Source organism: Ascochyta rabiei, chromosome 10, assembly GCF_004011695.2.
Source record: "Ascochyta rabiei chromosome 10, complete sequence".
NCBI lineage: Eukaryota > Fungi > Ascomycota > Dothideomycetes > Pleosporales > Didymellaceae > Ascochyta > Ascochyta rabiei.
Genome location: NC_082414.1, coordinates 949,436 through 974,836, shown reverse-complemented (window position 1 = coordinate 974,836; position 25,401 = coordinate 949,436). Strand labels below are relative to the sequence as shown.

The following is a 25,401-nucleotide window of genomic DNA, read 5'->3' as shown; positions in this document are numbered from 1 at the left end:
AGACCCACCGCACTGTCCATGGGACTCTACTTTCGCCGGATACCACAGTATGTCTGGATTGTCGTAGTCTGCGTGGAAGATTCTTCCTGTGTGGATGTACTATGGTCTCCGGCGAAAGTAGAGTCCCATGGCCAGTGCGGTGGGTCTCATGCAGAAACGCCTATTGATGTTTATAGCGAGCGTGCACGGATGCTGTTGCAGACATCAAAGAGAGAAGATGTCCGCTAGTTAGAGTAAAGCCAAGAAAACCTTGGGAGTCGGACTTGCCAAGCCTCTGCTTTTCCTCCACATTGCACTGGCCATGGGACTCTACTTTGGCCGGAGACCATAGTATGGACGGTGGTTTTGATGGCAACTCTGGTTGTCTGGGACGTCAGCGGCGATCTCCTCTGTGCTAGACTACCACGTGTGCTCCTGTGGTGCGGCTCTAGGCGAGTTCTATGTGGGCTTTTCGATACGGGCTTTGATATTGAGGGGTCTGCATGGTGAGATGTTGCACCGGAAGCGTTGAGGCTACTCGCTTCCGTAACGAATTGCCTATAATGCCGAGCGTCACCGAGCACAGGACTAGAACACACTCACCAGACAATGTTTGCAGCGAAAGAAACACCACGGTAGCCATGTTTCACGGTTCACGGTCTTCCTAGTTGCATAGCAGCTCCTGCTTAAGCAACCGCTCAGATCCTCACGTCGCATCATCCCGCCGTTCTAACTTCTTCTGCTATTTCAGCGTTGGTGCCTTTTCCTTCTCGCTTTGTTCTTTGCATGATTAGCGTTCCTCCGCTGTTCGAGAAAACTTCTAGAAACGCGCCAGCGTCGCCGCAAGCGCAGCTGACAGGGCCCGGAGCGCTTCCGTTGCAGGGATCAGCAGGGATCAGCAACGGTGGTCGCCATGTAGGCGAGTGGGACGACATTCTTGAACGGTAGGTTCTGCGAGTAGGATTCGAGGCGGTTTGAGAGATCGTGAGTTGGGAAGGGGTGGCGAGTTTGTGGGTAGAGTGGATGGGGGCTTTGTGGATGCAACGTGTTTTGGGGCGCATGTCAGGCGTCTGGGGCGTGATAGGGGTGTTGAAAGGTACAAAGGCTGTGCTGCGCCCTGGGTTTGGCTGTTTGGTTAGTCCATATATCTTACCCGAATATCAGATCCCATGCGAGGTTTGGAACCTGCAAAGAAAGAAAAGGCCTGGTGGAACCTTGAATCAAACCCCACGCACACACCCCGCTATACATACTCGCTATTTCCTTCGGTGCAATAGCAACGAGCCCCTTCCCTGTTGCAAACACCGCAAACCACCCGTTCGTAGCCATGACGTCGACAACCGAGTCTCCTTTCCTCGACATGCTCCCGCCTGAGCTTCGACTGCACATTTACGACTACCTCCTCGTTGCAGACGAACCTTTGAGAGGTATCAGCGCCAGACGAACCACAAAGCACGGGCTGGACACGAAGATCTTCCGAGTCAATAAGCGAATCTACGCGGAAGCCAGGAGTGTCTTCTTCGGCAAGAATACCTTCTACATCACTTCGATGCCGAGCCAGTTCGGCGATGATGTAGAAGGATCGGGCGCATTCGAACCACCACTACAAGTCAAGGATCTCCCCTTAATACGGCACCTGACAATTGATCCGTTATACTACCCTAAGAAGTTGATGACAGAGCCGGGCGTTGGCGGTGGGAAGCCCATCTGTCCTGCTGCGGAACGGTATGTCATGAACTTGACGCATCTGCTCGCTTTCGTCAAGTCGACCCTGCTGAGTCTAAGCTTCAAGGCTGACACGCGCCCATATGCGAGCTTCAGCGATGAAGTGTATGGCGCGTTTTCCCCAGACGATGAGAGCTCAGAGGAAGAATCATTGGATGTGAGGAAGATGTTGACAGGGTTCCATGTCATCGAGGGCAACAGGCGTTTCACAAAGGCCATGTCTGAGCTCACTGCAGTGAGGAGCATACCGGTTGCGTTTTCGTTCCCGGAGTCGGACTTCAACTTCAACGTCGAGAAGAGCGAGCTGTGCAAAAGAGGACTGTTGTTCCTCGCATGCCAAACGGTCTTTGCAAGAAGTGAGATCAAGATCAAAGCCATGCTGGGAGGGCTCAGCGACGACGGTCTTGACGAAGTGGAGGAAGAGGAGGCAAATGAGAGTGCTTATATGCAAGCTGATGCAGAAGGAGGGCAGCGTCGACAGTCGGTCTGCATAGTGCAGGGAGTGAGGCGCGTTGTGGAGTTATTGAAGTGATTTTCCTGCGCAGAGACGGCCGATAACTGATGAGGACGACTTGATGATACCCACGTTTGTAAGAGTTTGGTAAATAGATTTATGGGGCAGGGATCTGCACGGCTGTAGTGACAGTGTAGCCATGCAATGTACATATCACACATTACCTGAACGTAAAGTGGAAAGCATTTTGTTCATTCTGATCCACTACATACCGTAACGCAGACACACCTAACAAGCTCTGTGCGGCTATGTTACCTAGGCAACAGCAGATAGACATTCCCCGTAGAAGCCAAAACATTGCCTCCATCCGTGCGAGCTTGGAATTCGTGTCCACAGAATTGGGGGCTCTTGCTGAATGTGTAGTGAGGTCGACAGTTTGCTCGCAAGACTCTTTGATGCAAGACTCGAGGAGGTACTGAAAACACACTGTCAGTACTGCGCAGACTAATCGGTGGTGAAGGTTACGCTCTGCGGTACCATAGTGGGAGCTATTGTGCTAACAAATTCGTAGCGCATCATTGTAGAGGTGAAGCTCAACGTCTCTTGAGAGTGCTTCCCAAGAAGATAACCTCGTCGTCTTCTTCTTCTTCATCTTCTAGCTGAGTTGTCGGTCGTGACCGAGGCCTGATCGATAGTATGTGAGCGTCGGGTGTCTGTTATGCCATCTAAGCCGGCCGATGAGATTATCGCTGCTCTTCTGACCCTTGGAGGTCGATGCGGTACATCAGCTTTGCGTGACCACAAGATCAAAGGAACCCTGGGCTTCACTGCCTTCTCCAGCCGTGACAGATAGCGATACTGAGGTTGAGCAGACACAGCACCATCAAGCGCTGAGATACCGTCAAGGTCAATAATCGGCCTCGCAATTTTGATACCCTTTTGCTCCAGAAAATCATACAGATCCGTAATGTCATCCTCTGCTTCGATGAGGCCGTTATCGAATGCCTCGAGGGTTGCCGCCCACAGGAGAAAGTATTTCTTGTTTGACGTCGGTGCCCAGGCATTACCGCATTGCCTCTTGGCCTCAGTAACAGATCCCGCGAACTGGGCTTGTAGACCAAGACCTTGAAGTTGAGCCAGTTCCATGACTGTCATTGCACGCTGGCCCGAGTAATGAGCATTGTCACCCCCGTTTGTCGTGATGCAGTTTGCCATGGAGATATGAGGATCAATGGGGGGTACGTTCATACTCTTTTCTCGATGCTTCCGGTGGTACTTGTTGTTTGCTAAACGATTCTCAACTCGCATCAACGGTTGCAACGCATCTTCGATTGTCACAAATCGTTTAAGACCCGTACTAGTAGGGCCATGCTCCGGCTGCGGAAATGGTGGCAATGGCTGCCCGATCCTGTTACGCGTCAGTAAAGTTTCGTTCTTACAAGCAGTCGAAAGTCGTACTTAGCACCAACGAATACAAGTCTTCTTCGTTGTTGGGCCAAACCGAGCCAAGCTTGGTTTTGTACTCGGTAACGGACATTGTAACCCAGAGATATGAAGTCGTTCAGCAGTCGGCGAAAGTGGAGTCGGTGTTTCGCTTTTCTGATAAGGCCAGGCGCCTGCTCCATAGAGAACAGACGAGGCTTCAACCTCAGCAGCCAGCCGTACGGAATATAGATGGTCTCCATGTTGGCTTGGTCGTTTACACCATCAACCGTGCTACAAGCTGGTAAGCAGGAGTTAAACAGGCGAAAGAGTTCTCACCTACTGATTATCGCTCCAATATTGACATGGACAGGAAAAGTGTAAAAGGTCTACGCCGTGGATGCAGCGCTTGGCGATGTCAGGAAAATCCCAAGCATCCATTTCTAGATGGATTGCCGCAGGAAAATTCTTTCTGTAGGCTCTCATGGCCATCTCGTCCTTTTCTAACCCCCAAACGACTTTAAGTCCTGCTTGCATAGCACCACAGGTTGCCCCACCACAACCGCAAAAGCCATCACCCATTGTGTATTCCGTGCTCTTCTGTGGGAGTCGCTGACAGCGTTTTGACGCTGGGGGATCAACTATCTCTAAGGACCTCACACGCTTGTGAGCTGAGGATGGAGATTGTACAGATGTCGCCTTAGAGGGTGAAGGTATTGGCGTAGGCGTCTTAGAATCGCTTGTTGAGGAGTACACTGGGTTTCCAGACCCTGAGAAGTCTGCAGCTTCTCGCTTGTACAGGCGTCGTACTTCGCCAGCGTAGGATGTCCCGGATGTTCGATCATATGTTTCAATGACATGGACCCACCGGCATATCAGTGTTCCCTTGTTCAGTAGCCATGACTTGATAGCTTTCATTTCCCTGCTAAGAGGTCTTAGTTCCTTGTGAAGAGATTTCAGGTTCTTGTAGAGACGTTCCGGTACGCCAGTGTTCGCTTGCTGCAAGCCTAAGATGTCGAAGTGGAGATTGGTGAATAGGCACTTGCGCAAGCCTACGATCTCTTCGATGTCGACCTCTTCGAGACCTTGGACAAAGGACGGACGATCGTCATTGGTGTCAGTGTGAATGAGCATGAACAGTTCATTCGTCTGGCCTGGATTCTTGTCAGTGACGAGAGCAGTAGGGATTTAAATGTTCTACCTGCAAACAGAGGCCAAAGATAAGCACATCGCCTCATGCGGTATCCGCGAATCACGACTTCTTCTGTCTCAACGCTTTCGATGATGGCTCTGACGAGCAGGAAGTCCCCGCTTCTCATAGCGTTGGCTTCGCGTCCGGACCGATCTTGCAGTTCTACCACGCTGCCAGGACGAATAACTCCACATTCCAGGCTGAGTGATGGGAGCTCAAAGTCCTTAAGAATCGGGTAGTGAGTCATTGGCGCTGGTACTGGTGAAGACAAGTCGTCATCATCGTCAATCAACACATAGTCAGGTTCATCATCATCTTCAGAAGCTACATCGTCTGTGGTAGGAATGTCAGCTCTAAACATTGCTATTTGCAAGTATCGAATGGAAAGAACGTACCATATCCCTGCACATCCACTTCATCTGCCAGATATGCGGCCTCGTTCTCGTCTTCGTCTTCGTCCTCGACTAGAGAGATAGCGTCCGCGATACTGCGGCCTGCCATCGTGTCTGAGGTATATTTATCTGAGAACGTGCCGTTGTAACTTGTCTGGTTCAAGTTGCGTTGTCGGAGTGTGCAAGAAGGCGAGGGCCAAGGAGAAGGCCAAGTGAGATTGAAGGAAGCGCGTGTAGAAGGAAGAAGATTGCACGCCGTTCCCAGGCTGCGCGTTTGTGGGCGTATCGCGCGGTGAGAGTGAAGGTAATTTCAAACTCGCGAAAGGCGTGGTGAACCAGGATTGCCCCACATCTCCACGAGGGTGCGGATCTGAAGTTCATGGTGAAGGCAACTGTACGCTAGCGGAGAAAATGGGAGGCAGAGTCAAGTAGGAGACAGGAAAACAAAGGGAATGAACGTGACATTGAAAGGCAAGGAGCAAGGAAAGAGGCGGTGTATGGCCGTGCACGTGCACGCATATACCAGTGGTGAGATTGCGGCTGGTCTAAGAACCAGCGTGGAGGTGCGGAGAAATAGGGAATCGCTCATGGGTCGCTTCTACAGGCCCGCTCTATCTGTACAGAACCCCACTCAAGTCCGCTCGTCTGTCGTTTGTTGGCCACGTAGTATCGCCGCTCCAGACCGCTCATCGAATTGTCCTCTCGACAAACTCCTTCTCCAGCCTGCCGACCTCCCTCTTGAATGTCTCGACCTCCTTCCAGCAGTCCAGCGGTCGGCGGTCGTGCATCCTTAAGCATGTGACGACATCGTCCTTTGCCTTGTTCAGGTCTGCGTCGACCTGCTCCAACTTCTTCCTCTGCTCGAGCTTGGCGCGCAGCTGCTCAATCTCCTTGGTGACGCTTGTCCTGCTCATGTCCTTCTGCTTCTGCTTCTCGGCGAGGGTGGAGGAGGACGAAGTTGCATCGGCAAGCTTCTCTGTGAAGGAGGGTTCCGAGTCCTGGGGCTGCTCCTCGCCGGACAGGGTCTCGCTGAACTTGGAGAAGTCTTGCGATCCCTGTTCGCGCAGCTTCTCAAGCTCGGCGGTCAGGCGCTCCTGGTACTGCAGCTCCTGGGCTTTTGAGCGCGTGGCATCCGTCTGGTCTGCATATCAGCCACGATTCATTGTGTCTTGTGCTGCCATTGGCGGGCGGCTCACAAATGTGTTTTTCTGTAGCGAGTCTACCAGTTCGTTTGAGAAGCGTACAGGATGATCTCTGCGCGCAAACTTGTCAGCACTCGTATCCAGCTTGCTTGCTGCTTCCCCGGCGAGCCGCAACAGCCATTGATCCGGCGGAGCACGACATACGTGGAGAAGACATGCTGCTTGACCTCCGAGGAGGGTTTCGAGTTCTCTGCGCCCATGTTGCTGCTGCCGGAGGTGCGGGATGCCAGACGCGATGATGCAGCCGCTGGGAGAAGTCGGAGCTCAGAGGCTTGGCCGAGCGTCATGTACGCTACGACGAATACAGCAAGGATCGGTGCGGAATGTTGACTGCACGAGAAAGTAGACGCCATGTCTAGAACGCAGCAACACGACAACTGTCCTCATGGCCAGGCAGTGCAGCTGATCGCTACAGTAACAAACACATTTCTATACAACCGTACTACCTTGCTTTCCATTGCTGCCACCACAGTCGCGCATTACTGGAATACGCCCGCAGTACCGCAGCGCGTACATCGTCCACAAACATGCTACAGTCCTCCTTGTCAGGATGGCTGAAGAAGCCAGCAGCGAGCAAGGACAACGTCCAGCCACCACCACCGCCTCCACCAGCCTCAGCCGTACCAAAGCGGCCTCCACCACCCCCGAAATCCATCTCCGCACCACCCCGCATGCCTGTGAATCGCGCACCATCCAGCACCACGCCCATGCCCAAGACAACAGACCAGTGGAACGACATACCAGAAGACTTCTTGTCGGCGCCATCGTCACGGCCGCGGTCGAAGAAGAGTCCGCGACCGTCCGCGACAGGTACACCAGCGAACATGTCGAGAGTGCCTACGCCTACAGCACTTTCAAGCGAAACACCTTCCACCACCACTGAGACAACCTCGACAGCTGTGTCATCACCTCCAGCACCGACTCCCCATGCCTCGCTACCATCGCTGTTCTCTCTGCGACCACTGCCACCAAATGTCGAGCTCGCGCCGCTCACAGACGAGCATCTCGATGCGTTCAAACGCCTAAACGCCCTCACACTGCCCATACCCTATCCCGAGAGCTTCTACAAAGAGACCATGACGGAACCGCACCACAGTATAACTCTGATGGCCCTGTGGCACTCGGCGTCCGAGGAAGACACGGAAGAAGAGAAGGAGAAAGCAAAGCCGCGCCTCATAGGCGCCATCCGGTGCCGTCTGCTCCCTTCCTCGCAGCTGTACATCAGCACCATCGGCATGTTGTCGCCCTACCGCACACACGGTATCGCCATGCACCTGCTTCAGGCAGTCGTCAAGAAGGCCGTGGCAGAGCACGGGGTGAGGTGCGTGACGGCGCACGTGTGGGAAGCGAACGAGGAGGGGCTGGAATGGTACCAGAAGAGGAAGTTCGAGATACTGGGCAAGGAAGAGGCGTACTACAGGAAGCTGAAGCCACAGGGCGCGTTTCTCGTCAGGAAATGGATCGGTGTCGGGGATCTGTTGGGGAACGGAGAGAAGGAGAAGGAGAAGGAAAGCAACGGTCACTCGTAGAAGCAAAGGCGCGGTCGGAACAGAAAATTGCCGTTGGAAGAGCATTGTACGAGTAGGAAGTTGACGAGTTATGATACCACGCACGCCACAGGAAAACGAAGTACACACGGTTGAAATGGCAAACTATTCGCAGACATGCTTGCGTCTGCGCCTTCAACCCCCACCGCCAGACTGTTATGCAGAGCTCCTGCATTCTGGCACACCGCTGACAGGATCCCAAACAGTCCCTCAGAAGCCTCGTTTCGTTGGCTGTAGAGCGAGGATGCAGGTCCGTTGAGGGGATGGGCTGGGTCGGCGGCACGGACGAGGTGCTTACGTTCTGCACATATACCCCTCCTGGTATGTCGAGGGGCAGAAAGGGAGGTGGGGTGGGTTGGGGTGGGGTAGGGTAAGGTAAGGTAAGGTAAGATGAGGTGAGGTGAGGTGAGGTGAGAGACGACGGGACATGATGTTGATCAGTGGCCAATGCATTAAAACATCCAAGCGAGATGTTGCAGGCCGCACGGTACACGGATGTGATTGACCACTCATCGGTGCATGTACATCATTGCGGCCGTGGCTTGTCAGAACAGCAGGTTTTGGCTAATCCGGTGGCAATGTGTAAACGCAGTCTCCCATGCTCGCTTGTGCGGTAGGTAGGTACAACCAACCGTACAAGGATACCTTTACCGTTCAGCCTAGGTCTGAGCGCTCGGTGACAAGAGCATCCGGATCCTGCACTCTTTGTGGTGCACAGCCAAAATTGCGGAACCGAGTCTTTGGACTTCTGTCGTCCAGTAGCAGGGATGCGCAGTTTGTTGATTTTGCGAGGGGACACGGCGTGTCCATGTTGCCGCTTAACGCACGACTGTTATTGCGAAGACGAGAACTCTTCATCCCATGCAGGTTGAATGGTCCCTCTCCGGTTGCACGTCACGTCCAATACCTCCACGACGATCTGAAGTTGCGATAGTTTGCTATATTGGGTCGCGGAGGCGCAAACGCGTCTACAGAGAAACAAAAGTGGGTAATGACATACGATCGACGGGACAGGGGACGGGGCCGCGGAATGTAGTGGAGCATCACGGCGGAGACGTTTGCGTTCAGGGGAGCACGAGGTGATGATGCTGGATGCGGCTAACTCGACTTTACTATCAAGAAATGCGCCGAGAGGCTGGAAGCCGTGGCTTTGCGCAACCCGGTGTGTTTCACGGATTTCTTGCATTTTCCATGTCGAACATGGACCGCCGGGTACTGTGTCTTGGAGTGTTCATTGCTATTGCTTGACGCCAAGGATTGGGAGCGGAGCTGAAATGCTGTCGAACACTGACCCAATGCCAACTGCCATTGTTGGGGCTCGTTGCCGCCCTTACCTGTGAACATGCAGACCTAGGGAGGAGTTAACATGTGCTCAGATAACACGTGCTCCTCGTTTTGTCCAAAGCAGCCCGCTCTCTGAACCTGGTTTGGCGCGTGGCATCCCGCTGTCAGTAGCTGCCAATGACTCGCGCTGCCTGATTGGGATAGCTGAAGCTCTCAGAAATCGTATGTTTTGCTTGAGTCAGTAGGTTGCACATGGTGTCTACTAGATCCTCACGAGCAGGATTGCGCAGAGGTTCGCAATGCATCTAGGCTCTTGTTGCAAGGCCGAAAAAGTGGTGAAAACCTGTTGTGATACCGGCAAGTTGGAAGATGGCAGTACTGCAGAACGGCGCCAAGCCGCGAGGGTTTTCGGGGTCGGAGCGAGTCGTGCCGGTTGCACGTCAACGAGTGCAAGCTCATTTGATTCGCCGCACAGTTATGGTCGATACGGGCTTCCCGCGCTCACAGCGAGCCTTGCCAACTCAAAAGGGGCGCGCGTCCACGCTCCGCGCTGACTGGCAACAAGCATGGCTCCCACCGCGGACGGCGAGCGTCCCCAAGGAGGAGTGCGATGCTGGCAGTGGCGTGGAAGCGAGATGAAAGTGGCCTGTGGCGAACTTTATCTCGGGCGAAGCCATGCCCAGGGGGGAGGTGTACAAGGCAGCCGTTGTCCGTTGTGAATTCTGGCTAGGCTTGCTAGCGTCTTGTACGCGAACTCGTCCGTCGACGTCAGGCGCGTTGAAGTGCCGGACCGGGCAGCAGAAATTTCCCACTTGTTGCTGCTACCACCGCCGTGGGCCTGATCCGTTCGCGCCAGGCCCGGCACCCAGCACCCAGCACCCAGCACCCAGCACCCAGCACCCAGCACCCAGCATCCAGCACCAGGGGGTTGTGATTCGGACAGACACGCGGCAATGCGGTGGTGTACGGACTACGAGCAGGCGTACGAGCGGGCATCCAAGTAGGTACAGCGTGCAACTGCATGCTGTGCATAGGCCGCAGCATCGTGCTGTAATGCTACGAATGACGCGGACGGTGGTAGTGGTAGTGGTAGTGGGGGCCTGTCCCCCTGATAGGCGCCTCAGATCTGCCAGTCTTGCATGCGGATCTCCAGGCTGGCCGGAACGCCGCGCAAGCGGCAGGGCAGGGTAGATGAGAGGGCTCGCTGCGCTGCTCTGCTTATTGCGCGTCCAGAGCACGCACGCGTACAAAGTAGACCTGGACGTGGCGAGACGGCGCCATCGGCCGGCAGCATCTGCGGCCACACGGCGGCATTGGGCATGCGGTCTCGCTGTCGTCGTCGCCGTCTCGCCAAACCGTGGCTGCACACCTGCGACGCGTCTGTGATGCAGAAACAATGACGGCACTGGGCACGGCCCCACCATAATCTTCAAAGGGCATCAGCGATAGGTAGTAGCTAGGCCAGGATGGTTAGGTCAGGCTAGAGCAGTTAGACCGGGACAGTTGGGTGTGTGTTGCGCGATAAGTGCAGGTGGCCTGGGCTAGCGACAGGATGCAGACAGATGGGCGCTGCAGTGAACGGGTATCCAGCAGAGCAAGCAAAGCAAAGCAAAGCAAAGCAAAGCAAAGCAAAGCAAAGCAAAGCAAAGCAAAGCAAGGCAAGGCAAGGCAAGGCAAAGCAAGCCAAGCAGCCAGGCAGCCAGCCAGGCAGCCAGGCTACCGGTGCTGTCTGCTCAACTGTCCGCTATCCGCTGTCTGCAGTCCGCAGTCCGCATCCGCAGTCCGCAGCCTCCCTCGACCGACGGGCCTACCACCGCCCTCCCTCTCCGCGTGCACTCCGCCCATTCCCGCCCACCACTACCACCCACCGCTCACCGACGCATCCTGCATCCTGCACCCTCGTCCAGCGCTGCATTCCCTTCTGCTCTGCTCTGCTCGCTGCCAGCGCCCGCTCGCTTCTCCCATTCTCCCTCCCCTTTTCCCTCTTCCCTCTTCCCTCTTCCCTCTTCCCTCTTCCCTCTTCCCTCTTCCCTCTTCCTACTTTGCACCTGGCACCTTGCACCTTGCACCTTGCACCTTGCACTTTGCACTGTGCACTTTGCTTAGCACTAGCCTGCCGTACACCTGCGCTGCATCGCCCGCGCGCCCATTGGCACTTTCCACACCGTCCTATTGCCGTGCCTGTGGCTGCTTCCCGCCTTCCGCCGTCGCGACCGTTGCGCTGCGCCTTTTGTGTCGTGCCTCCCCGTCTGCCCTCACCCACCCGCTCCCTCGATTTGTTCCATGTCGACCTGGTGAACGAGTCCTTCGACACCGCACGCTCGTTTCTGCCGTTATCTTAATCAGTAATCGTCCTGTCGCCGTCGCCGTCGCCGTCGCCGTCGCTGCCCTGTCAGGTTTGCTGCTGCGTTGTCCGCCTCTAGCATCGCAGCACCCATCGCCCAACTTTTTGGCTCCTCCGTCTCCGCCGCTCACGACACCTCTCCGCACCCATCACACTCACCACACCCATCCACTTCGCCCCTCATGGCTCCGGCCGTCCCTAGGCTACGCATTCTGTCAGGTGCGTCTATCATTCACCGCCCTCGAGTGCCTGCTCTTGCCTTCGTTCTCCGGTGGCAGGGTGCAGGCTGCAGGGTGCAGGATGCACGCAGCCAAGCGCTGTATTGTATACCTACACACCACCCTGCCACGGAAACGCCGAGCAGGCCTCCACCCTCCACCAGAGCCTCTGCTAACAGCGCACAGTGGGCGGAAATGCCGTCTCCGCCTTCCTCTCGTGGCGGTTACAAGCGACCAACGCCTGCGACGTCACGCTCGTATGGAAGTCTGGATACGAGAGCGTCGCACAGTACGGCATCTCGTTCAAGTGAGCACCCTAGTCTCAGACGGTCTCAACCCACACTGACACGCACTCCAGATCTGCCCTCTATGGCAACGAGCGCTTCAAGCCTCACTCTGGTGAGTTTGCACCTCTTTTTTCTTCTTTCCTCACTCGCTAGCACCGCACTAACACACCCTTGCAGTCGTTCGAACCCCCGAAGATGCCGCCCATTCTTCCAAACAGCCCTTTGACTACGTTCTCCTCTGCGTCAAAGCCCTGCCTGACGTGTACGATATCGCAAACATCATCGAGTCGGTCGTCTCTCCCCAGCATACCTGCATCCTTATGAACACCACACATAGCCTGGGCGTCGAATCATACCTGGAGCAGCGTTTCCCTACAAATGTTGTCCTTTCATTGGTATCGGGAGCAGAAATTTCACAAATCGGTGCGAGCGAATTCGAGCACAAGGGAGCGACCAACATCTGGGTTGGCCCGGCCAGCAGGAACTCTGCCATTCCAGCACAGATTCAGTCGGATATGGCTGAGGCGCTGGCCATGACGTTAAATTCCGGCCAGGTCGACTGCCAAGTCGCTCCCAACATAAGGCAACAGCAATTTGAGCGTATGATAGGGTAGGTTACAATTCCTCCCATCCGCACACATGTTGTTAATGAGTCGCAGTCCCATCGCTTTTCACCCGGCCAGTGTTCTCTTTGAAACAGCGAACCACGCAGAGCTTATGGAGAAGGTCGGCGTTCGTGCTCTTATTACTGGAGTGCTCGACGAACTACTTGCACTTGCCAGCGCTCAGGGCTGCACATTCCCCGCTGACTTCCGGGAAACAACCATTCACCAGATGACCCAATCACAAGAGAACAACAGCACCATGTGGTTGGACTTTGAGGCTAAGCGTCCCATGGAGATTGAGACTTACCTTGGATCCCCACTGAAACTGGCTCTTGAAGTAAAGGTCGCTCTACCCCGTATCGAGACCCTCTACGCTACCCTTCACCACCTCAACGTCGTCAATCGAACCAGACCTGCTGCTGGTGCTACACCCACACCCTCCCAAAACATGCAACACCCACCGCCTCCCCCACGACTCTCGTCAGCTCCTCTGCCGCGAGGACCGCCAGGCCCGAATGGTCCAGGACCCATGATGAACGGGAATGGCCCTATGAAGGGTGGGCCTCGTCCGGGAAACCGCGCACCCTCAATCACCGGCGTCCCACCCATGATGCGTCGTGGCCCACCGCCAGGCATGAACGGCTACCCCCCACGCATGAACGGAGCCCCCAACGGCCAGCGTCGCCCGTCTCTCGAGGCCAACGACTTGGAAGAATTCTCACATCTGATGCTGTACGATGACATGGTCGAAGGCGGTCCTCCCGGCGTACCCAACGGCAATTACGAAAATGGTGCAGCTTCGTCGAACAACATCTCGCTTCGTGAGAGGGAGTTGATGATCAGACAGCGCGAGATACAGCTCCGAGAGCAAGAGCTCAACATGCGCCGCGGCCCTCCTCCAGGACAAGGTCGAGGACGGCCTCCACCACCGCAATCTGTGAATGGCTTCGACGATGACGAAGATGAGGACGATTTCTTCGATCCAATGGCAGGAGGTCGCCAACCTGGACCTACAATCGACCCTGACAATTTTGACATGATGAGTGTCACTTCGCGGCGCTACCGCAAGGCCCCGAGTGCCGGCCAAATTCGTAACAACCCAGAGGGCACGGGATACATGCCCGGCCCTCAGGGTCGCTCGAGGAACCCATTCGGACGTCCCGGAATGAACAAGAACCGAGCTTCATCACGAATCATGGATATTCCGAATCTTCACGACTCGATCATGAACAACCCACTGCTGGGCTACTCGTCTAACCGATACGCCGATGTCGATCGTGGCGCTATGGGCGCTCAATCGAGAACGAACTCACTGACTGCATCACGTCTAGACGAAATGCAAGGAGGTGGAAACTACGGTGGCTATCCTTCAATGAGCCGCCGTACAAGCCAATCGCCTGGCAACCCTCTTAGCCCTGGTCCACGACCAGTGGGCCGACCATCTCCTCCCAACGGCTACGCACCAAATGGGATGCCTCCAAATGGAATGCCAATGAACGGTATGCCACCGAACGGCATGCCTCGCAATGGGCCCAACGGACGTCCTTCCCCTCCCGGCATGAGGCAGCCCATCCCTCTCCCCAACGGGGCGCCGCAACCAATGGAACAACATGCTGGGGTGAGCACTCTTTACCCGCCCAAATCTCGTCCAAATGTTCGCAGTCTGACTGGATCCGCAAGCGCTAGCGCGGGTAGTAATTCCACCGAAGAAGATTCGGCACACAGCAGCCAGAGCAGCCTTGGACCTCATCCTCCACTCGGCGTCCGGTAAAAGAGGAGACGTGATTCCACATTTGCAGCGATTGGATGGAGTTTGTGCGGACTTTGCATGGGCAGCGTTCTCGATTCGGCGATACTTTGACGAAACTATCTATTGTATTTGGAAGCTGGCGGGCTTTCCAACGGAACCCCTTCTCGGACCCCTACCTTGGTGTCGAGACTCTCACTCGGCTTCTTTTTTCGAACACGCATACCCGAACCTTCTTCCCGACTGCAGCACGTTGGGATTGGAAGCCTTCACAAACGGCCAGGGGCTCATTCAGCTTTGTGGTGGCAGCTACTTAATGATGATTATAGAACTTGGCTGGGGAGGATCATTTCACGTATACAGAGCGACCTGTCGGGGTCGTTGCTTCAGTTTTCTCCTTTGTCACCATCGTACATATTGTAGACGTTTTGTTGGCGGCGTCGTTTTCACATGGCACTGGCACTCGCTAATCATGTTTCCTGCATGAGTTGCCCAGTGGGTTGGGTCTTGTTTCGGTTAGGAGTTTTGATACATGCACATGCTTTTCTCTTTCTGGCATTTGTCCGAGCCGCAAAGGGCACTCTCTACACTGCTGTGTCTGGCTTTGGACTGACGCAGTGTACACTACCACCATCTATTCCCTTGGCGACGACGTTGCAGAGCAGGTGTGGCGGAGAGCAGAAGGGGGGGTGGGGAGCATGAGCGACAGACCATGTAGTAGTACATAGTTTGTTGAGCACCTAACCAAAGCAAAACGCTCCTTCAGACCGACTGTCCTTTGAGCAACAGTGCCAGCGTGGAGGCCGTGCGACTCGCTACTGCTGGTTGACTTGAGCACATGTAGCAAGGCTATTTGACATGTGCAGGGATGGCAGTACACGGTAGTCGTACAAGCCTCTGCTATGTTGCAGGTAGTGTGCAGACTGGGGTTGTGAAAGCTCTGTATTTTTGGAGGAAGACAACCAGATGCCAGCGAGTGCGTCGGGCCGACACCCACGCCTCTCGGGTGGTCCTTCCAGCTGGTGCAGTCTAGCTGTGTGTAGTCTGAGACTGCTGATGGCTTGACGACTGCTTCACACGATGGATGCCGCTATGCCGCCGTGCCTTGCGTCGGTCGGCGGTCCCCCTCGTCTCGACTCCGCTAGCGTAGTGCCGTGCGAACATCCACCTCCTCCGTGAGATCGCAGCTCGTTCCAGTTGCGAGGGTCAACGTCTCCGCCCGTTTCCTCAACGAGCTGGCATGCATGTCTTCGCTGTTGGCTGCATGCATGTAATTGAACAGAGCTGCCCAAGCTCGAGCCTACCCCTCACGTCATAGCTGTCGACCAAACACAGAGCGGGGCACACGGGGCGTCATGGTCAACAGACACTTCAGGAGCACCAGCGCTCCTGCACGCCCATTTAAAGCCACCACCGCGCCCAGGAGGCCCCAGTCCAACTGGAGCCCTCCCCATCGTAAACCTGGTCGAGTTTCCCTTGCGACCCACACTGTGATCGGTGCAATCGTCGTCCTGCTAGCGCTTTTCTTCCAAGTCTTTGCACCCCACTTCTCTCACACGGCCCTGCGCCTCTTCACCAAAGACCAGCATTGGCACATCCGCTCCCCAGGCATCACGCTCCGCAACCCCGTGCTCCTCCACGAGCCCCAGATCTGCCCAAAGCCCGAGCAGGCCGTCGAGTCCGAAGGCACCTTCAACACCCGCCCCACCCGCAGCATGGCTCTCACCGACCAGGCGATGCGGGTCGCCGCCGAGTTCGACTTTAGCAACGATGCTGTGAACAAGGCGGTGAAGGAGTTCATCAGGGAGATGGGTATGCGCCCCAAGCACAAACGCCACAGCAGGCGAACAAGACGCTGACAGTGCCCAGATGAGGGTCTCCAGCAGGAGGGCACCGAGCTGAGCCAGATCCCAACCTACGTCACCGCCGTGCCCAATGGCACTGAAAAGGCACGCGACCACTTTTGAAGCACAAACACGGTGCCAGCAGGGCTGACTGTGAACCTAGGGTCTTTACATGGCCGTCGACTTGGGCGGCACCAACTTCCGTGTCTGCTCCATTCAGCTGCACGGCAACACCACCTTCTCCCTTACCCAGAGCAAGGTCGCGGTTCCGCAGGAGCTCATGACCGCGAAGACCTCGAAGGAGCTCTTCTCTTTCCTCGCCAAGCAGATCGAGAAGTTCCTCCAAGCACACCACGAGGACCACTACGCTGGCACGTTGAAGCGTCGACAGACAGGAGGACAGCCGGAGGAGGTCTTCAACCTCGGATTCACCTTCTCCTTCCCTGTGAACCAGGTCGGCATCAACAAGGGTCTGCTCATGCGCTGGACCAAGGGCTTCGACATCCAGGATGCAGTTGGCAAGGATGTCTGCGCCCTGCTGCAGACCGAGATTGACGAGCTGCACTTGCCCGTCAAGGTCGCCGCGCTGGTCAATGACACCGTTGGAACGCTCATGGCCCGTTCGTATGCCTCGCCAGGCAAGACCGGCACTTTGCTCGGAGCTATCTTCGGAACGGGTACCAACGGTGCTTACGTCGAGAAGCTGGACAAGGTTACCAAGCTCACAAAGGCAAAGAACGTAGGAGAGTTTGATAAGTCGACCGGTGAGATGATTGTCAACACTGAGTGGGGTTCCTTCGACAACTCCCTCCGCACACTGCCCAACACTCCATATGATGTCGAGCTCGACAAGAACTCTGTCAACCCTGGCATCCAGATGTTCGAGAAGCGCGTATCTGGCATGTTCTTGGGCGAACTTCTCCGTCTCGCTCTTGTCAAGCTCATCAAGGACCCCAAAGTGCCTCTCTTCCAGGACGACAATTCCTCGTCGAACGACATCCACAGCACAACACAGATTGACAGCGAGAGTGCGATATTCAAGCAGTGGGGCATCGACACAAGCTTCCTGAGCATTTGTGCGGGTGACAGCAGCCCAAGCCACCGCGTGATCAGGCAGACGCTGGACAAGGACTATGGCATCTCGGCTGCTAGCACTGAGGATGCAGAGGCCGTCAAGCAGATCGCTGGCACCATCGGCCGTCGCGCAGCTCGCCTTTCGGCTGTGGCCATTGGCGCCATCATCATCAACACCGGTCGACTAGACAAGCACAAGGGCACCGCCACAACTGAAGACAAGGCTGGTATCAACCCTCCACGAGGAAACGTCGAGGTCAATGAGGACGACGTCGTCGATGTCGGTGTCGATGGCTCGCTCGTCGAGTTTTACCCCGACTTTGAGGAGCACATCAGGGAGGCTCTCCGCACGGTTCCCGAGATTGGGGAACGTGGCGAGAAGCACATCCGCATCGGTATCGCAAAGGATGGTTCTGGTGTCGGCGCCGCGCTCATTGCGCTTGTTGCTGGACAGGTTCCCGAGCCACAGCTGGACTAGATGCATCTTGGAGAGCAGCACGGAGCTGTGTTAGATGGACGGTATATATGTGAAACGAGACTTGATGTGCAATGTCATCGCTATGTGACCCCAAAGAGCAAAACGAAACACGCCACAGTGCGAACCACCACTCTGAAGATTGCATTTGATGTTTTGGACATCCCGCCTCTACCCACACCGCAAGCAGCGACCACAAACAGCCGCACGTAGCACTCACAGCCCTCGCGTGTATGTCCGCACGAACCCATGCAAACGAACATCTCGCCAGAAGAAGAAGAAGAAGAAGAAGAAGAAGCCAGCAACAAAAAAAGCAACTTCGCCCGACCAGGGACTCGAACCCTGAGCCTTGAGATTAAAAGTCTCACGCGCTAACCAATTGTGCCAGCCGGGCCTTTTCATCTTTCGATGCAGGTGTTGCCCGCATTAAACTTCATATACCCAGCGCCTCACATCACTACCGTATCACACTTCTGTCCTCCTCCTCTCAAGTGCTGCCCTGCATTGCGGACGGCTGCTACGGGCGCCGCTCTGGCTAGTCTGGAGGGAGCGGGGCGGGGCGGCTCGGGGCGGGGCGGGTTAAGCTCGCCGCGCGCGCTTGCTTTGAGCTAGCTAGGGGGGTGCTATTCTTTGGGTGCTGAACTCACGATTTTTTGGATTTTTATTTTTATTTTGGCGGGGGATTCGGGGTCTTGGGGGTTGGGGGTTGGTGTTTTTGTGGGCTTTTCTTTGGGTTGTTGGTGTGGCTAGGATGGGATGGGGGGGCTGGTGGTCGTTGGATGGGTGGATGGATAGACGGATGTTGAGACGGTGTTTGGTGCCTGGGGTCAAATCCTGTTGGGTAGATGATGGATATGAGCGGTGGGTTTGAGTGTTGGTTTTTTTGTAGCTTCGGGGTATTGATCAATACCCCTGGGACGATTCAAACTTGCGCTGTTTCTCTCTCTCTCTCTCTCTCTCTCTCTCTCTCGCTCTCTCCTTTCGATTCTCCCTTTTTTTTACAGTTACGGAAAACTCAAGCTGCAACGCAGTGTCAGGTTGTGTTCTGATATAGTGCTATGGATCTGACTGTATTGACTTTAAACGCACGACGTTCTGATATCGCATCACCAAAACCTCAACGCTTGTCCTCGTTATACTCAGGGCTCTATATATCCAAAAAATCCCAACGACTCCATCCAGCAGCAAACTCGTCCTATTTTTACATGAGACCATTGGCCTCCGTTGGGAAAGCTGGGGTTGGCTGTAGATACGGCCAAGTGGAACAAAGACGTCAACCTGGTAATCTCGAGGTCTGCTTGAGGAGACGAAGTAGAAAGTGCCAAGGTTGGCTGGAAGCGATGGCTTACTCCGTATCCGTATCCGTGGCATGACTGTCCTTCGTCGCGTCCGGTGGCCCGACACGAAGGAGAGGTCTAATTGGCCCATGTGCAGATAGAGGGACTGTGCTTTCGAACAGGGATGTTCGCTGTGTGTTGACGACGAGAACGACGTCCATGGAAAGGATGCGTGGGTCGTACGGGCCAAAAGTGCCCCCGAGCGGCAGCAGATAGACGAGGCCATCCGGTTTTAGTGGCTGCGTGCAGCTCGTACTCAGGCGGAGCAATATCGTCAAGCTGCGTGCCCGTAGCATCTGGCGCAGTGTTCGGCTGTAGTAGCCCTCGAGCTCCTTTTGGTTTGTGATGATGAAGTTCTCGCTCTGCATCAGCGCAAGGGGCTGCTCGAAGCGCCGGAAGAAGTCGCAGAAGCCCATGGGCACGTGGCTGGCGGACGACGAAGACCAGTGCTCCAGCCAGTAGTGGTAGCCGCCGAGCAGCATACGGACGACTGCGCTCAGACTGCGAGAGTTGGGAGTGTCGATGGTCATGGGGGTCTTGGGGAGGTCGAGGGTGAGGACGAGCGTAGGGGGAATGTCCCGACGTAGGTCTCGAAGAAGGGCGCGGGCTTCTCTACGCACGAGCTTACAGCACTGAAGGATAGCGGGATCTATATCGTGGTAATAGAGGAACACCTTGTCCAGAGGTAGACGGCGTTCCGCATCGCTAGCCATGTTGTTGTAGATCAATAGGCGCAGCTCAGGTGGGAGCCGCAGCAACGGGGAGACAGTCCCACTGTTGATAGACCCTGCAGTAGCCACAGGCGCGCTTGGCATGCTGGTTTGCTGTGCGAAGGAGACGTAGAGATGATGATGCATCGCAAGAAGTTCAGTGAACTGAGGCCACACGGGCCTTTACAAAAAGGGTCCTGGTATCCAAGTCCGGAAGCGAGACGTTGAAAGCCAAGGACTGACATTGTTGGTCCTGTTGGACGCCACGTACAAAAACATATTGTATACCTGGTTGTTAGTAGACTGTGAGGTTGAGGATCAGTCATGGGGATGGGTGTTAAGGGACGCTTCAAACGAGATTTATATCTACGCACTAAGGCACTACCGCCGCAATCTACGGTACCGCGAGTTCGATGGGCTTTTAGGCGTTCGTGATTGATTGATTTCTGGTACCGAATGTACTGCCAACCTGAAAACGCCAGCTTGAACTTGCGCCCTGATTTGTCAGCGAACATACACTTTATGATGGTAAGATCGAATGGGGATGCAATGCTTGAGTTGGAAGGTACCTAGAGATGTCGAATGAGACGCGAGAGAAACCAGCATATTTGGACAACAACGATGCCAAAAGCTCGAGGTTAAGAAGATGAATAAGCCGGGTGCCGCACACGTCCCATTCTCTTGTTTTGTGTTTTGCTTGAGAAAGAGCATGAATTTTACTGTATATATTGAACATTTCCAGCATGCAGACGTTCATTATACCTGGACTTGTAAGAAATTGACGAATGGTAGAATGACACCAATACGCCAACGATCATTCCGATTCAGTCTGTGTTATGGAATATAACAGAAGCACACGGAGCGTACGTGTGGTAGAAAAAGAGTAGGGTATCATATGAAAGCGCTTCATGAGTTGCGAGATGCCGAAGCCAGCCGGTACTGGTGTGAAGAGAAAGAGCATCAAAGTTAGCGGCGGCGTGTCTGTCCTTCGGGGACGTGCTGCAACCTCTGCCGTCCGACGCCTCTACCGTTTCTCTCGCGTAGCGGCCCTCGTCCTTGTGTTGTCACAAAGTTACTCGGCGCGTGTGTCAGGTTGTGGTTGCCACCTTTCAACTCTTTCAGGTCTTGGTCGCCGATGAGACGCTTCTGCCAAAGATGGTGGAAGAGATGGAAATCCGGCCGCGATGTGCGCAAGTTTTGACCAAACGCAAAGTGTCCGTCCGCAAGATGGTGCATTCGAAGGCCCCATGCTTCTGAGCCGTGACTGCGGGATGTCTCCCAGCCGCACAACGGACACATTACAGAACGTGGTGGATCTTCGCCGTGGAAGTGGCTGAGGCAGTGTGTTTTCCACTCATTCCTGTCTTGCGTCAAGTAATGGCAGTTCAAGAACCAGAACACACATTCGTAAACGGGCGCCTCCACTTCGGAAAACGGCTGTACCAACACGCCACCGACTTCCTCTAGCAACGAGAAACCCAGAATCTGATCCGCGACGCCTGTGCAGACGGAGCTGTCTGTACTGGTATCGGTTCGTGTGTGGCAGGAGGTTAGCGAAGGCGGGTGATTGGAGGCGGTGGATGCGCAGGGTTGGCGACGCATAGGCGCCATGGATGAGCTGCTGTGAATCGACGGCGGGTATAGGTACGGCGTGGCCGGAAGGTGCGAATGAGAGGGGTTGTAATCCCCGTCAGGAGAGCCGATCAGCACCAGGCGATCCTGAAAGTGTTGTGGAGAGCCTTGCACCCAGTCGTGCATCAGCGAGGTATAAGGTACGGCACGGTCAAGCATGGCCACAGTCATGTTGGCGGGGTTGGCTGTGGCGCCCGTAAGCCTTACGTCGCACGCGTGCTGCCTTACAGCCTTGCTTGCGGGTCAGGCAGTCAAGGCATGTAGCAGTATCATTGGGCAAGTCAGACTTACTACTGCGATTTCGTGGTGTTCGACGCTGAGACGCCATCAGGATTCGATGTTTGGTTTGGGGTCCTGGTAGGGCTTAGTGCGATGTGGGGTAGCTCTAGCTCTCTCCAATGTGAATGTCCTTCTGTCTACTCTACTTTTCCGAGCCATCCCACTTCTTTAAGTACGCAGAGCCAATACTACCAAACAGAGCCATATCATGCGAACATGTTCGCTATGGCGCGGCTCTGCGGCCTGTCCGGTTTCCCGCTTGACAACTCACTCCTCGTCATCCAAAGACCACACATCACGCCAGCAGATGACGAACCGAGCAGCCCCAAGAATCGATTTATTGGAGCGCCAAGACCCACCTCCACGCGCGGCTTGCCATCTTACTGGTACAACAAGCTGCATGCAACGGAAGCGGGGCATGATCAACCCCATCTCCCGTGCGAACGCACCTGCAAGCAGACAAAGGCCCGACCGCCTTTTCGCCATGAGTCCCACATCTGGCGTATGATAATCTGTCGGTGTAGCTACACCTACTGTGGATACATCACGGCGCCACAGGCCTGAAGCGTCTGTCACCGTGAGGATATACTTGTCGCGCAACTGAGCAACAGACTGCTGGTTTCTCTGCCCAGTCCATGCTACGCACAAGTACAACTCTAGCTATGCACAAGTACAACTCCATCCCTTCGAGTTGGCTGCGATGAGAGGCTTGGTTGCGTGCCAACATTGACCACCTCTAGAGATACCGCCCATCTACATGGAATTCAATGTGTTGCAAGACATTGAGACAAGTCTACGCTGGTTCGTACGATACTTGTACCACACGGGCAGCACAAGACAGAAAGCTTGGGTTCATGGTGATTGATGCATGTGAACATGGTCAGGTTTGGTGCCATCCATGTCCGGGCGTAGAGCTGCCGAGCACGGGGACATGGTTCTACACTTTCCTACGCTTGCTGCTTGTTCCCTCCTCCTCACCCTCCATAGGCGTGCCTTCGCCTTGATCCGCTCTTCCTTGATTTCTGCCATGCACGTTGCGCCAGCTCGAGACGCTCCTCTGCACAGACTCGAACATCTCCCTCGCATCCTCCACGACCCCCTTTTCGCCCGGATTGAACATCATGGCGTTGACAAACATGCGCATGAGTTCCTTCTCCAGCTGTGCGGGGTTCACAATGGCCTTGGGTGGCACAACGTCACTGCTGACAGGCAGCTCGATTGTCGCGCCCGCGCCGCCAGGGCTGCCAATGGGCGTGTCCGAGGCAGTGGCGGTGACGTATTTTGCGCCGTTGGTCAGGGCTTTCTTGATGGTGGAGAGGTCCGTCGGACGCTTGATGATGTCGTAGTAGCCTTCTGCGTCTTTGGGGCGGACGGCTACAGTGAAGATGGATGCGTGCTTGTGGGAGGTGATGTCGTCGAGCATGGGCTGGCAGGTGCGGTGGAAGTTGCGGTGTGCGAGAACGATACGAGGTGGGCCGGGTGTGCCGGGGGTGTCTTCGGACTCTGCGAGTGAGGCTTCGCGGGCGTTGCGCTTCCGGCGCGTTGAGAGGGGCGCTGTTGTGGTTGCGGCGCCTCGTCGGCGTGTCGTCATCTGCGAAGGTGTGTTCACTGGCTCTTCCTCGATTCCATCGTCCATGGAACCTCTACGCTCGGTTTTGATTCGATGGCCGGCTTGGGAGTCCGTGTCGGCTATGGTGTCGGTGTGGGATAGGATAGACCGACTCCTGCTACGGTCTCGAATAGACCCACCTGCGCGTGAAGAAGCAACACTACCAGGTCTCCCGCGCTTCGCGGGTGCTTTACGCCGTGACCGCCCTTGTCGAGTACCTGAGTCGGGGGCAGGTACTTCCAGCGAACTCGTTGGTAGGGGTGTTTCTGGTTGTGTCTCCGTTTCCGGCACTGGCCTCTCTTCCAACGTCTTCTCATCTTCCCTCTCCTTCGCTTTGCCCTTCCCTCTTGGCTTCCGCTGTGACCTGGGCTTGACTGGACTTGGTTTCGAAGCGCTCAGTGGCACGAAGTCGTCGATGGGCTCTATGGCAGGCCTCGGTGTTGCTGGGGCGCCGCCGGGTGTAGCAGAGGCTTGAGATTTCCAGAAAGTTTTTGCCGATCGTGGTGTGCTTATGGCGCTGTGTGGCGAGCGACTGTTTCGTGGAGTGGAGAAGGACTGCCGGGCCTGGGTTACCAACGGATGGATAGGCGGCGCGCCCGGCCTGCTGGCGTTGACGCCTGGCGTGTGGTGATGGGACTGAGAGGAAGATCGCTTGTTGATCGGTGTGGACACCTGAGGGTTCTGTGGTGTCGTGATCGGCGGATGGTGGACGCGCGAGGGATCCTGAGGAGAAACCTGGAAGGGTGGGAGCATGAAGCCGGCCTGGGGTGGCGGTGGGTGGTTCAAGTGCTGGGGAGGATGAGATGGCGGGCCCGGGTGCGGGAAATAGGCCTTGTGCTGCTGTGGTGTGTGCATGGTGGGAGAGTGTGGCCCTGGCGGCTGCTGTGGGAAGCGTTGGGTGGGGGAGAAGTGGGGTGGTCCATATTGAGGTGGTCCGTTGGGCGCGTAGGGCTGAATAGGTTGGGGCTGGTGTGGCGGCCCTGGCGGCCCTGGGGCAGGCGACTGAGGGTGGGGACGAGCGTGGCCTTGCTGGAGGCTGGGTTGGAGTGGTGGCTGTCCGCGAGGGTAGGGCGAGAGAAGTGGGTATGGAGGGCCGTTGTATGTTGCGCTTGGTGGTGGAGGTTGGTGGAGGTGTGGGGGCTGAGACTGAGACTGAGACTGAGATTGAGACTGAGACTGAGACTGAGGCTGGAGCTGAGGCTGGAGCTGAGGCTGGAGCTGAGGCTGAGGCTGAGGCTGAGGCTGGGTTGGGTGGGGGCTTGGTGACGTAGCAGCAGCAGCAGCAGGTTGTTGAGGTGTGGCAGCAGCGGCGTGTTGTGATGTAGCAGGCGTCGATGCTTTGTCCTTTTTCTTCCTGGGAGACGGTGAAGTCTTGGGTGCGGCAGCAGCAGCAGGTTCCGGTTGTGGTGTCTGCGGCGGTCGCTCTGGTCCCCGTGCGCCATTCTGGACAGCAGGCTGGGGCAAGGGGCTCTGGGGCAAGGGGCTCTGGGGCACACGGGGCGACTTGCTGGCCAGGCTGGGACTGCGCGGCGACGGGGTCCTTCGGTTGAGGCGTGCGTGCAGCTGCTCATCCCACTCGCCGCGCTCGATGCTCTCCACGTCGCGCTGCAGCTTCTCGTAGCGGAGCTCGTCGGCGCGGATGTGGTCGAGCATCTCGGTGCGGTAGGTGGCGTACAGCTTGTCGACGAGCTTGGGCATCAGGTGGGTGTACTGGAGCGAGTCCTGGACGGTGGGCAGGGTGGGGCCCGCGGCCTTGCGCTTCTTGGGGTTCTCTGCATGGCGGGCGGGCGTGTCGGGGGCGTGGGCGTGGGCGTGGGCGTGGTCGAGGTCCAGCTCCCTCCGCAGGCGCTCGAGGTAGAAGCTGCGCAGGGCATCGGGGCTCAGGCGGCCGCTCTGGAAGAAGCTGTGGCCGGTGATGTCGGGGTTGGCCTTGAGCAGCTCCGACGTCTTGGTGAAGGCGTTGGGGGTGACGCCATAGCTCTTGAGGCACTGGAAGATGAGGAGCGACTCGAGAGTGGTGTAGGCGGAGACGCTCGCCGGCAT

General features: G+C 56.0%; 9 protein-coding genes and 1 non-coding gene across 12 annotated transcripts, besides 25 other annotated features; 4 read left to right on the top strand and 6 right to left on the bottom strand.

Moving 5' to 3' along the window:
• Positions 1-50: part of a dispersed repeat that runs on past the window's edge.
• Positions 51-97: 47 nt separating this feature from the next.
• Positions 98-331: a dispersed repeat.
• A 975-nt stretch (positions 332-1,306) lies between these two features.
• EKO05_0006422 (uncharacterized protein) lies at positions 1,307-2,236 on the top strand (the record flags this gene model as incomplete). The annotated part of the gene is made up of 1 exon (XM_038946108.1): positions 1,307-2,236. The coding sequence occupies one exon, from the start codon at positions 1,307-1,309 to the stop codon at positions 2,234-2,236; it is 930 nt and encodes a 309-aa protein (XP_038797917.1).
• A 552-nt stretch (positions 2,237-2,788) lies between these two features.
• Positions 2,789-2,815: a tandem repeat.
• EKO05_0006421 (DNA (cytosine-5-)-methyltransferase) lies at positions 2,807-5,273 on the bottom strand (the record flags this gene model as incomplete). Its single annotated transcript, XM_038940491.1, has 5 exons — positions 2,807-3,566; positions 3,617-3,874; positions 3,924-4,734; positions 4,782-5,105; positions 5,168-5,273. 5 exons carry the CDS (start codon positions 5,271-5,273, stop codon positions 2,807-2,809), a joined length of 2,259 nt encoding a protein of 752 aa, XP_038797916.1.
• Positions 5,045-5,092: a tandem repeat.
• Positions 5,204-5,235: a tandem repeat.
• Positions 5,274-5,850: 577 nt separating the features above from the next.
• EKO05_0006420 (uncharacterized protein) lies at positions 5,851-6,653 on the bottom strand (the record flags this gene model as incomplete). Its single annotated transcript, XM_038940439.2, has 3 exons — positions 5,851-6,300; positions 6,361-6,418; positions 6,511-6,653. The coding sequence occupies 3 exons, from the start codon at positions 6,651-6,653 to the stop codon at positions 5,851-5,853; spliced, it is 651 nt and encodes a 216-aa protein (XP_038797915.2).
• Positions 6,064-6,098: a tandem repeat.
• A 240-nt stretch (positions 6,654-6,893) lies between the features above and the next one.
• Positions 6,894-7,895, top strand: EKO05_0006419 (N-terminal methionine N(alpha)-acetyltransferase NatE; the record flags this gene model as incomplete). The annotated part of the gene is made up of 1 exon (XM_038946107.1): positions 6,894-7,895. One exon carries the CDS (start codon positions 6,894-6,896, stop codon positions 7,893-7,895), a length of 1,002 nt encoding a protein of 333 aa, XP_038797914.1.
• Positions 6,953-6,977: a tandem repeat.
• Positions 7,896-8,252: 357 nt separating the features above from the next.
• Positions 8,253-8,328: a tandem repeat.
• Positions 8,329-10,058: 1,730 nt separating this feature from the next.
• Positions 10,059-10,119: a tandem repeat.
• A 674-nt stretch (positions 10,120-10,793) lies between these two features.
• Positions 10,794-10,879: a tandem repeat.
• Positions 10,880-10,912: a tandem repeat.
• Positions 10,913-10,944: 32 nt separating this feature from the next.
• Positions 10,945-10,985: a tandem repeat.
• A 185-nt stretch (positions 10,986-11,170) lies between these two features.
• Positions 11,171-11,235: a tandem repeat.
• Position 11,236: 1 nt separating this feature from the next.
• Positions 11,237-11,299: a tandem repeat.
• Positions 11,300-11,553: 254 nt separating this feature from the next.
• Positions 11,554-11,582: a tandem repeat.
• Positions 11,583-11,723: 141 nt separating this feature from the next.
• EKO05_0006418 (uncharacterized protein) lies at positions 11,724-14,422 on the top strand (the record flags this gene model as incomplete). 3 transcript variants are annotated; one of them, XM_059636799.1, is made up of 6 exons in its annotated part: positions 11,724-11,760; positions 11,946-12,066; positions 12,118-12,158; positions 12,224-12,656; positions 12,706-14,269; positions 14,338-14,422. In XM_059636799.1, the coding sequence occupies 6 exons, from the start codon at positions 11,724-11,726 to the stop codon at positions 14,344-14,346; spliced, it is 2,205 nt and encodes a 734-aa protein (XP_059492782.1). The 3 variants fall into 3 exon arrangements, with proteins under 3 accessions (XP_059492782.1, XP_059492783.1, XP_038797913.1); XM_059636800.1 differs by having other exon boundaries at positions 14,332-14,422; XM_038940455.1 differs by having other exon boundaries at positions 12,706-14,422.
• A 1,331-nt stretch (positions 14,423-15,753) lies between these two features.
• EKO05_0006417 (Hexokinase) lies at positions 15,754-17,794 on the top strand (the record flags this gene model as incomplete). Its single annotated transcript, XM_059636798.1, has 3 exons — positions 15,754-16,210; positions 16,268-16,347; positions 16,406-17,794. The coding sequence occupies 3 exons, from the start codon at positions 15,754-15,756 to the stop codon at positions 17,792-17,794; spliced, it is 1,926 nt and encodes a 641-aa protein (XP_059492781.1).
• Positions 17,567-17,609: a tandem repeat.
• A 266-nt stretch (positions 17,795-18,060) lies between the features above and the next one.
• Positions 18,061-18,089: a tandem repeat.
• A 22-nt stretch (positions 18,090-18,111) lies between these two features.
• EKO05_10t1 lies at positions 18,112-18,185 on the bottom strand. Its single transcript has one exon. It is a non-coding gene; the product is annotated as a tRNA-Lys (tRNA).
• A 148-nt stretch (positions 18,186-18,333) lies between these two features.
• Positions 18,334-18,370: a tandem repeat.
• Positions 18,371-18,729: 359 nt separating this feature from the next.
• Positions 18,730-18,769: a tandem repeat.
• Positions 18,770-19,136: 367 nt separating this feature from the next.
• EKO05_0006416 (uncharacterized protein) lies at positions 19,137-19,985 on the bottom strand (the record flags this gene model as incomplete). Its single annotated transcript, XM_038946106.2, has 1 exon — positions 19,137-19,985. One exon carries the CDS (start codon positions 19,983-19,985, stop codon positions 19,137-19,139), a length of 849 nt encoding a protein of 282 aa, XP_038797911.2.
• Positions 19,986-20,804: 819 nt separating this feature from the next.
• EKO05_0006415 (uncharacterized protein) lies at positions 20,805-21,798 on the bottom strand (the record flags this gene model as incomplete). The annotated part of the gene is made up of 2 exons (XM_038946105.2): positions 20,805-21,655; positions 21,762-21,798. The coding sequence occupies 2 exons, from the start codon at positions 21,796-21,798 to the stop codon at positions 20,805-20,807; spliced, it is 888 nt and encodes a 295-aa protein (XP_038797910.2).
• Positions 21,799-22,686: 888 nt separating this feature from the next.
• Positions 22,687-25,401, bottom strand: EKO05_0006414 (uncharacterized protein; the record flags this gene model as incomplete). The annotated part of the gene is made up of 1 exon (XM_038946104.1): positions 22,687-25,401. The coding sequence occupies one exon, from the start codon at positions 25,399-25,401 to the stop codon at positions 22,687-22,689; it is 2,715 nt and encodes a 904-aa protein (XP_038797909.1).
• Positions 24,469-24,496: a tandem repeat.
• Positions 24,497-24,603: a tandem repeat.
• Positions 24,604-24,616: a tandem repeat.
• Positions 24,628-24,644: a tandem repeat.
• Positions 24,815-24,859: a tandem repeat.
• Positions 25,155-25,180: a tandem repeat.